Below are 9736 nucleotides of genomic sequence, written 5' to 3'. Positions count from 1 at the left end.
TCTCCCCATTCACGCCGCTGATCAAAGGGGTCATCTTCAGTTCCCCACATCCTCTCCCCCCTTCCCATCCCTGCCGAAGTGAAAAAGAAATCACCGCAGCCCCGGGACGGGCCCTACAATTGCGCCCCGGCGAGCCGCGATCGATAATCATTAATGCTGCTGGGGACAGCCGCGACATTTATCTCGCGCGGGCGCATATGTAGCGCTATTAAAAATGCGCCCACGGCCTGCGCTGATTTAGTGCCGGCCGGCGGCAGTGTCCTCCTGTCCCGTCCCCTCCCGTCCCGTCCCGTCCCTTCCCGTAGTGTACCGCCCCGCTTCTTCCTAACCTGTCCCGTCCCGCCTTGTTTATTCCCATCCTATCCCATCCTAACCCATCCCATCCCATCCCACCCCACCCCACCCCACCCCACTCCACCCCACTCCATCCCATCCCATCCCATCCCATCCCATCCCATCCCATCCCATCCCATCCCAATCCCATCCCATCCCATCCCATCCCATCCCATCCCACCCCACCCCACCCCACCCCACCCCACCCCACCCGCCCCGTCCCGTCGGACAAACCCCACCTCTCTCGGCGCCCCCTCGGGCAGACCTTTTCCCCTTTCCCCCCCCCGAAGCCGTGGGCTCGAAATCGCTGTGGTCCCTCGTGCACAGCCGCGTGGGGCCGTGGCCTCTGCTCTGGCGGTGACACTCGTGACCGCGGCCAGCAGAGCCGGGGACAGCCCGCACGGGCGCTCACATCGGAGGCAACGCGCCCAGGTGGGTCCTGCAGGGAGCGGAGTTACCGAGGAGAGCCGGCTCAGTTACCTATAGCACCTGCCGTAAGATACACCTCTAAGCGTAGCTTTTTCTTTCTTTTTTTCCTTTTTTTTTTCCTTTGCTTTGAAATTTATTAGGTCTGACTATTAGGAAAAGCGCAGGAGAAAAAGCTCCGTATTCGCAGCAGCTTTTGAAAGCGATGCATCAAATCAGTACGCGGGACTTCCTTGGCGAGAAGAGAGAAAAAGGTTCCTAATGCTTCTTTTTGGGGACTGATAAGGTGTAGGGCAGAGAGAGTTAGCTACCAGGAACTAGGCAGGGTTATAAAAGAGAAAGTGGAAAGTCTAATTTGTTCCTATATTCCTTGGTGTAACCGGCACCTCCGGGTGGCTGCGTGTGCCCAAACCTAACCAGGGTCGCGCACCTTTCCTTTCAGCTCCCGGAAAATCCTTGGGACTTTCACCCGTCCTGAATCGTGATCTAACTTAGTCCTAGCGCTGCGTGTAATCTTAATTAAAATATTTCGATGAAAAGGAAGCTTTCAGGCTCCGCTCGAACCCCTTCGTTCCGGCTGCACTTACGGTCGCTTTTGGTTAGGTTTGACCCCAGCAAGCGATCCCGGTGCTTTAACGTGGAAGAGGAACCTGTGGATGCATTAAACAAGGAGCCCGGGAGCACGCCGTTCGCTGGGCGCCTGCGATGTCTGCTGGCCGTGTATCTGTCTCCTGGTGGCTGTTATGTCTCTATTTCCTCGCGGATCTGTTTCCTAACGGCGCGACTTACACAGCTTCCCCGCAGCTCGCAGATGCGGCGGTGTGTGTTTTACTACAGCGGCTGATATCTTGCGCTGTTCGTCCTCCTTCAGGATCAAAGCCCGTCTAAATAGATTACTGGCCTGAAACCAAGCCACTGAAATGGTAATATGGTCGTTCCTAAAAAAAAAAAAAAAAAAAAAGTGTAGGTATTTTCTGGTGTTTTCCCATCAAGTACCTGCCCAATTTCTGTATGGCACACGCCAGGAATCAATAGAAGTTAACAAGTCCTCAAAACATTCCCCATCTCTTTGTTTAATCTCCTTTACAATAAAGCCAAGGGAAGAGAATTAAAAATCTTTGAAGTATATTAAACCTCAAAAGGCTCAGCCAAGTAGACTTAAAATAGTCACTTATTTTCCAAAACTGGTTTGTCGAGGAACAATAAAAGGAAGCAAAATTTATGGAGAAATTATACAGTGGATTTGTCACTTAAAATATCGTAACTGTCTCGGGGACAATACCCCATGCTGAGGATTAATGGTCCCTCCAGACCTTTGATTCACCAGCGCCTTTTCTTTGCCCTTGACAAATTGGATTTTTAGGAATGGGAAGGTCGCCTGGCCCATTGTTTGCCGGCCATTCACAGCGCTTGATTATGCAGGAGGGTTAGGGAAAGGCTCCATGTGACCCTCTCGGATGGGACTCTGCAGCTGCTCGAGGAGCCCAACTCTCTCACCAAACTCTGCGCCCCAGAGCATCCCCCTGCCACTGGGTACCCCTCCTGCGCCCATTGAAAAGCCGCCGTGCGCGCCCGGCCGCGTCACTCTGCGGGCGGAGATACGCCTGTGCTCATCCTCCTCGCCGCCTGGCTCTGTCACTCCGGCCCCCTTAAGCAGTTTGGGTTCCCGACCGCTCGCACCCAGGGGCAGCGATGCAAACGAGCAGGGCTCCGGCCATCAGCGTGAGCGCGGAGAGCTGCATCCCCGCCGGGCTGCGCCTGGGTCCCGTGCCGGGCATCTTCAAACTGGGCAAGTACCTGTCAGACCGCAGGGAGCCAGGACCCAAAAAAAAGGTATTTTCCTACGGTCTCCGCTGCAGCGCTGGACCTTGCTTTTCCGTTGACTCAGGGGAAGCCGGCTTGGGAGAAGAGGCTGCCTGTCCCCCTCCCTCTTCGATCCTCCCTTGCCAGAGTGAGCCAGGACGAGACAGGGGCGCCTTCCTAGAGCGTCCCGAGATTTCTCCTTGCCGCTTTGGCGAGCCACCAAAAGCCTCTCCCCCGCTTGCCGGCGACGGGGCCCCGTTAGCCCGGCTGGCTCTCCCGGAGGAGCGCACCCCTGTGCCTTGGACAGCGACTTGGGGGGACGCTCGGGGGCCGCCGGTGCCCGCTGCCCGGTTCCCGGTGCCCGCTGCCCGTGCCCGGTTCGCGGTTGCCGGTGCCCGGTGCCCGGTGCCCGAGGGCGCTTCTCCCGCCGCCGCTCTCCTTCGCAGCCCCCGTCCGCCCCCGTACCGGGGGGCTCCGCTCTCCGGGGCACTGTCCCCATCCCTCCCCGCGGGGACAGCCTGCCGGGGACGGCCCCCCCGCCGCCCTGCCGGCCGCACGGGCCAGGATTTGTCACGGTTTGCTCCCGGAGCCCCGGCGGCAGCGGCTGTCGGGGCTGTCGCATCCCCTCCCCGGTTCGTGCCCGAGCGGCAGACGGACAGATTTATTTCCAGGCTGGGCTCTGGGCCCCCCTCCTGCGGGCGCTGCTCCCCGATAACCCTCGCAGCCGGGGCTGGAGGGGGTGACACCGGCAGCCCCCCGGCTCCGGGCTCGGGCCCCATCCGAAGGAGCGAGGAGGAGGCTTTGGAGGACGCTCGCCCCGTCCAGCAGGCATCCAGGGGGCTGCGGGGGCCAGCGGCCAGCCGAGCCCCTCTTCCACCCCCCGGGCAGCCGCGGCTCGCACGTTCCGCTCGGATTTTTAATGCCCTTTAATTGTTTTTAAACGCTCTGCCAGCCCACTCAAATTTATTTCTCATCTGGCTCCCTCGGTTTCTCGCTTTAGACCGCTTTGTTCCAATGACTTTTATTGCACGGTCATTCAGCGAATGGGCACTTCATTTTCTCTTTGTATGGGTAAGCAGATTATGAAGTATGGGTCTGCAGGGACTTCGTAGCGAAGCAGGATCCTCTCCCCTCGCCCTTTTCCCCCTCCGGGCCCCGGCTCCCGACGAGCCGTGCATTTCGCAACCGACCCGGGGCCGCACAAACCCTTCCAAAAACTCGGCTACCAGCACCTTACCGGGCATTTAACGCAGCGGCAAGGTGCTTTGGGGTGTTCCCCAGGTCTCCAGCAAGGCGCTGCCCACGGGTGGGCGAGCACGGGGGGGCGAAGCGGCGGAAAATCGGTGCCCCCCGACGGGGGCAGCCCCCGGGTGGAGGGGGCAGGCCGGCCGGGCAGGAGGGCAGGGGCTCGGGCAGCTTTTATTTTTTATTTTTTATTTGCTTTCTTTTCTCCTCGTCTCGCGTGGAAATGACAGCCGGTGCCGCCTGTCTTCCAGGTGCGGATGGTGAGAGGGGAATTAGTGGATGAAGCTGGGAGCTCAGCTCTGGAGTGGATAGGGTTAATCCGGGCCGCCCGAAACGCCCAAGAGCAGACACTGGAGGCTATTTCGGATCTGCCAGGAGGACAGGTACCCCGCTCGCGGCTCCGGGCCGGCCTGGCACCGCTCTCCTCCCCCCGCGTCCCCTCTCAAGGCTCCTGAAGAAGTGTCCTTTCTTCCCCCCCCCCCCCCCCCCCAGATTTTCTACCGGGCTCTGCGCGATGTCCAGCCGGGAGAGGAGCTCACCGTCTGGTACTCCAACCCCCTGGCTCAGTGGTTCGACATCCCCGTCACGGCCACCCCGACGCACGACGAGAAAGGTACTGCTGTCGCGACACCGGGTCCCCCCCCCCGTCGCGTTTTCACCCCCCTGTGCCTGCCACCCGTTAAAACAAGGCGCCGCCTGGTTCTTTTTAAAGGGCGATGTTTGGACGTGGTAGCGTATGGAAGGGTCCCCGTCCCTTGAGCCGCTCACGGCATCGGCCCAATTTAATGATCTTCTGGTTGACAAACGGAATTTTGTCAAACAACGCTAGCGTTGTTGTGCGAGACGCAGAATTGTTTTTGTGGGTTTTGAAAATTCCGCTTTCCCCTCGCGGGTTCCTCGGTCAGAGCTTCAGACACACAGTGCCAAGTTATAACGTGGGCAGATTCACACAGGCAGGTCAGAACGGGTACTGGCCAGCTTGAGTCAATTAGGGTAAAAATAAAGTCGCCGTCAAATTAAACTCAAATAAACACGCCCGAGGATATCAGGCTGGGAGGACATCCGTCTCGGCTCGCTTGTTTCAATCCGCGAGCTGCTTCTCAGCTGGAATCACACCCTCGCCTTTACGATGTTAAAGAAACGATAACGCGGCGACAGATGAAACGGGGGGAAAGAAAACGAAAAACTTCGATGCTCCTCTGTTGGGCTCGCCCGGCGGTGGGCACCGGGGGCTTCCCCTGCTCATCCCCGAGCTCCGTCGGAGCCGGAGAGGGGCTGAGCCCACCTCGCCCCCCGGCTGAGCTCTGCGGGGGTGATCGGGATCCGGCCCGGAGGGCACCGGAGGATGATGCTGAAGCTCCGGGAGGGGACAGCTGGCTTCCCGTGGGACACCTGCGATGCGCAAGAGCCCACGTCCCTCCTTGTGCTGAAGCCGGAGATGGAGAAGAAACTCGTGGCCACGGTTCTGCTCCCTCTATCGAGAGCCCTGGGGCTGAGGAGGGTCGCAGCCGGGCTCGGGGGAACGAGGGCAGCGCAGCTCCGGCCTGCCAGGGGCACCCTGCGGGCGGCATCGTCCTGCCGGCGGGCAGGCGCCCGTAAACTGCAAATCGGCCCCGGTCTGCGGCCCCGCCGGCTCCAGAGCAAGCAGCACGGCTCGGAACAGGTGCATGGAAATGCCCAGACACAGCTGGAAGGACGGCACGCTGGAAGAAACCGAGGGGAAGAAATTCCGATTTAAAAAAACAAAATCAAAAACACTTGAAATCTTGAACAAACGTGTTCGAATTGATTTTAACACAACGACAAAGACAAAGGTGGTTTTATTTTATTTTTTTTCTATTTTTTTCTCTTTTTTTCTATTTTTATTTTTTATTTTTTTTCCTTTTTTTTTTCGTTTGCTTGCATTTTTCCTGCCCCGGGCTGGGGACAGCGGACGGACGCGCACAGCCAGGGGTCTCTCCGGGGCCGCCACCCCTCTTCGCAGCGCCAAGGCGGCGGCATCGGTGCCGCGGCTCAGCCTTCAGCTGGCGCCTCCTCCCCGCCCGGCCCGAGCCAACCTCAGCCCCCCGCTACCTGCAGGCTGCCTACACGGCTCCCACGGCACGGAGCAGCGAGGGACAGCTGTGCCCGGCGGCGGGGACACCGGCGACAAAAAGCCCGGTGTCATTCCAGGCTGTCCCCGCCTGTCCCCCAGGACCCCCCGGTGGCCGTGCCCTCGGCGCTCGCCCAGGGACCCCGCGAAGCCCTCGTGTCCGGAGCTGTCCCTCGGTCTGGCTCGGCGTCTGTCCTCCCGTCCGTCGGGTTGGGGCGGCACGGCAGGGGCGAGCACCAGGTGGTGACATGCGAGGCGGGCTTTTAGGGACCGAGATGGCGTTGGGAATGTGTGCTTGGGTGGTTTAGGGACTGGGATGAGGGAGGGAGAGGGACAGAGAGGGAAAAAGAGATATAGAGGGGGATAGAGAAGTGGGAGAAGGAGAAAAGGGGAAAGTGAAAGGTGGGGAGAGAGAGAGAAGGAAGGAAGGAAGGAAGGAGAAAGAGAGAGAAAGAAGGAAAGAGAGAAAAGAGAGAGAGAGAAAGAAAAAGAAAGAAAGAGAAAGAAAGAAAGAAAGAAAGAAAGAAAGAAAGAAAGAAAGAAAGAAAGAAAGAAAGAAAGAAAGAAAAGAAAGAAACATATGGAAGAAAGAAAGGACAGAAAGAAGGAAAGAAAGTAAGAAAGAAAAAGAAATGTCAGAATGTCAGAAAGAAAGAAAGAGGGAAAGAAAAAGAGAAGAAAGAAACGACACAAACGACAGAAAGAAAGAAAGAGGGAAAGAAAGAGAAGAAAGAAACGACACAAACGACAGAAAGAAACGACCGAAACTAGAAACGACAGGAAGAAACGACAGAGGAGAGGCAGCAAGCGAGGCACCCGGCCCCGCAGCGAGCCCCCGGCCGGTGCCGGCCGCCCCCGGTGCCGCTCCCGGGCAGCTCCGTGCCGGACGGGACCCGCGGCTCCCCGGCACCGGGCCCGGCCGCGGCCACCGAGCTCGGTTCCGCCTGGCGCGGTGCTGAGGGCACAAAGGGCATTGTCCTCTGCAAGGGAACGATTGCATATGGCCCATCCATATCGGATATTGTCTCGGCGCCTAATGAGGGGCTCACGATCATTACGTTGCCCTTTGTTCGGCGCAGCCGACTCCCTGACATACGCTACCTCTTGTGCAAACGCCAACAGATGGGCCCCCCGACAGACGACCCGCGGCAGCAGCTGCTCCCCCCGGGCCGGGGCCGGGGCCGGGGCCGTGCGGGGCGGGGGTTGCGGGGTTGCGGGGTGCCGCTGACGGTCCGCTCCGCTTGCCTCCGCAGGGGAGGAGCGGTACATCTGCTGGTACTGCTGGAGGACCTTCAAGTACCCCAACAGCCTCAAGGCCCACGTCCACTTCCACTGCGCGCTGAGCCACGGCCGGCCCTTCCTCCACCACGACCACGGCCGGCCCGCCGCCGCCTCCTTCGGCCTCTCGGCCAAGGCGCCCGCCGAGCTGCCGGCCGCGGCCCCCCGGGGCCCGGCTCTCCCCGGCTGCGGCCCGCGGGACGCCCTCAAGCGGGAGGCCGCCGCCTCCCCGCCGCCTCCGGCCAAGCCGGGGCCGCCCCGTCGGGGGGCGGGCAAGGAGGAGCAGGAGCGCGCCCTGGACATGAGCCTGGGCGCCGCCCGCGGCCCGGGCCCGCTGCCGGGGCTGGGGGGGGGTCCCGGGCTGGCGCTGTGCCCCGGCGCCCGCTCGGCTTTCCGCCCCGCCGGGCCGCTGCGGGACGAGGCGCGGGGCGCCGCCGCCGCCGCCGCCGCCGCCCTGGGCTTCTCCAAGCTGCTGGGGGGGCTGAAGGCGGGGCGCGCCGCCGTCGAGGCGCCGCCCAAGTGCGAGGCCGGGCCTCCCCCGGCGGCCTCGGTGGGGGCGGCCGTGGGGCTGCCGTGCGGCGGCGGGGGGCTGCGAGCCCTGCCGCTGCTGTCGCCGCTGGACGAGGCGTCGGCTTTCCGGCAGGTGGAGCGGGGGCTGCCCGCCGCCGCGGCCCTGCCCCCCGGCCGCTACCCGGCGCTGCCCGGCGGAGCGCTGGAGCGCTTCGCCCTGCCGCCGCCCTTCGACGGGCTGAAGGCGTACGCGGGCGAGTGCGGGCTGCCGGTGATGCCGCTGACCGTCTACAACGGGGAGCTGCTGTACGGAGCCGCCGCGCCCTACTACCCGCTCAAGCTGCACCTCGGCGGGCTGCTCAAGTACCCCGAGGCCGTGTCGTACTTCGGGGGGCCGGCGGCCGGGCTGCACGCCGCCGAGCTGGGCTCGCTGGCCGGCATCGACCGGGAGATCGCCATGCACACGCAGCAGCTCTCCGAGCTGGCGGCCGAGAAGGGGCGAGGGCGGCTGGAGGCGCTGCCGGGGGGCGCGGCGGGGGGCGCCGTCGGGAAGCCCAAAAGCGGGCACCTGTGCCTGTACTGCGGCAAGCTGTACTCCCGCAAGTACGGGCTCAAGATCCACATGCGGACTCACACGGGCTACAAGCCGCTCAAGTGCAAGGTGTGCCTGCGGCCCTTCGGGGACCCCAGCAACCTCAACAAGCACATCCGCCTGCACGCCGAGGGCAACACGCCCTACCGCTGCGAGTACTGCGGCAAGGTGCTGGTGCGGCGCCGCGACCTCGAGCGGCACGTCAAGTCCCGGCACCCGGGGCAGAGCCTCGGCAAGGCGGCCGAGGACAAGAGTGACTCTGGCTACGCTCACCCCGAGCCGGAGCAAAAGACTGACAACGACAGCGACGTCGACGTCTGCTTCACCGACGACCAGAGCGACCCCGAGAGCGGCGGCGGGCACCGGCAGCAGTGAGCCCCGCTGAGCCCCCACGGGGGGAGGGAGCCCCAGGGGTGGCGGGGGGAGACGGGCCCCGAGCCCCCCGGTGGCAGCGGGGCAGCGACGGGGAGCGCCCGTCCCGTCCCGACCCGTCCCGTCCCGACCCGTCCCGTCCCGTCCCGTCCCGTCGGACACCGCCCCGGGGCCGGGAGGGGGGCCCGGGCGGCGCCCCTCGTATGCTCGTATGGCGTGTCGAGGAACCTGTGCCTTCTGGAAGCGACTCTTTGCTATGTGCTCTCCTCTCTCCTAGCGGCCCGAGCTGGGGGGCTCCGCGCCAGCCCCGGCTCTGCGAGAGCTTCTGGCATCCGTGCGCTTTGTTGGACACCCCAGAGGTGTTTGCTCGGTCCTCATAAAGCGATGCCGGCAGCTTTTCGGAAAAGAGGAGAAAAAAAAAAAAAGCCCCGAGGAAGTTCGGGTACGGTAACAAGCAGGTGCACCATTTGATCGAGTTGCAATTATTTATAACAGATAATATTTGAGTAACAAATGTAACATAAATATTGAAAAGCATGAGTCTAAAAGCACGCACTATATCATTTTAAAGGAAACACACTCGCTGTTTGGTAGAATACAAATGTGGTGTATGTTTGTTTTCTAATGAATGATGTACAGTGGATACAGTATTTTGGTCTTGGTTCCAGTTTGTCATGCGATTTTTTTTAAAAAAAATAAAGTTACTGACAAACTACCATTTGCCTAGTGGTTCGCTGGGTGCTGTCAGCAAGAGCTCGTTTTTCCACATAGAGCTCAGATCCTGCTCTGTGTAGTGCCTTAGGATCATGCTTTAAAGAGCTTGCCCCTGAGTATTTTCTCTGTGTTTTCCCCCTCTCGCTCGGGAAAAAAAACGAGCAAACAAAACCCAATTCGTATGCCCACGGTTTTCGGAAAACATTAGTTTCTGAGCAGGGCCAGTGCACGGACGTGAGAGGCTGGGCTTTGCTTTACCTGTTCCTGTTCTGCAAACCTGCTCCTGCTGCAAGTGCTCCCCGGCAGGACCGCTGCAAGTGCAACTGTCTGAGGGAAACACCACCTTGTGTTTCCCTTGGAATGGAAATCCT

At 61.1% G+C, this 9736-nt stretch overlaps 1 protein-coding gene across 1 annotated transcript; it reads left to right on the top strand.

The window, feature by feature from the left end:
• The first annotated feature begins 573 nt into the window (after positions 1 to 573).
• Positions 574 to 9306, top strand: PRDM13 (PR/SET domain 13). Its single transcript, XM_080583690.1, has 4 exons — positions 574 to 2592; positions 4059 to 4190; positions 4300 to 4420; positions 7153 to 9306. The coding sequence occupies exons 1-4, from the start codon at positions 2452 to 2454 to the stop codon at positions 8652 to 8654; spliced, it is 1896 nt and encodes a 631-aa protein (XP_080439816.1). The 5' UTR covers positions 574 to 2451; the 3' UTR covers positions 8655 to 9306.
• The last annotated feature ends 430 nt before the right edge of the window (positions 9307 to 9736 follow it).

Source organism: Anser brachyrhynchus, assembly GCF_964034855.1.
Source record: "Anser brachyrhynchus genome assembly, chromosome: 3".
NCBI classification, from domain to species: domain Eukaryota; kingdom Metazoa; phylum Chordata; class Aves; order Anseriformes; family Anatidae; genus Anser; species Anser brachyrhynchus.
The sequence above is the reverse complement of the archived record's forward strand: the minus strand, read 5'-3'. Positions and strand labels throughout refer to the sequence as shown.

Bases quoted from the DNA above. Each gene is read 5' to 3' on its own strand.
- PRDM13 (XM_080583690.1), top strand. From the start codon at position 2,452: ATGCAAACGAGCAGGGCTCCGGCCATCAGCGTGAGCGCGGAGAGCTGC. The intron at 2,593-4,058 runs GTATTTTCCTAC...CCTGTCTTCCAG, and splicing joins AGCCAGGACCCAAAAAAAAG to GTGCGGATGGTGAGAGGGGA. The intron at 4,191-4,299 runs GTACCCCGCTCG...CCCCCCCCCCAG, and splicing joins CGGATCTGCCAGGAGGACAG to ATTTTCTACCGGGCTCTGCG.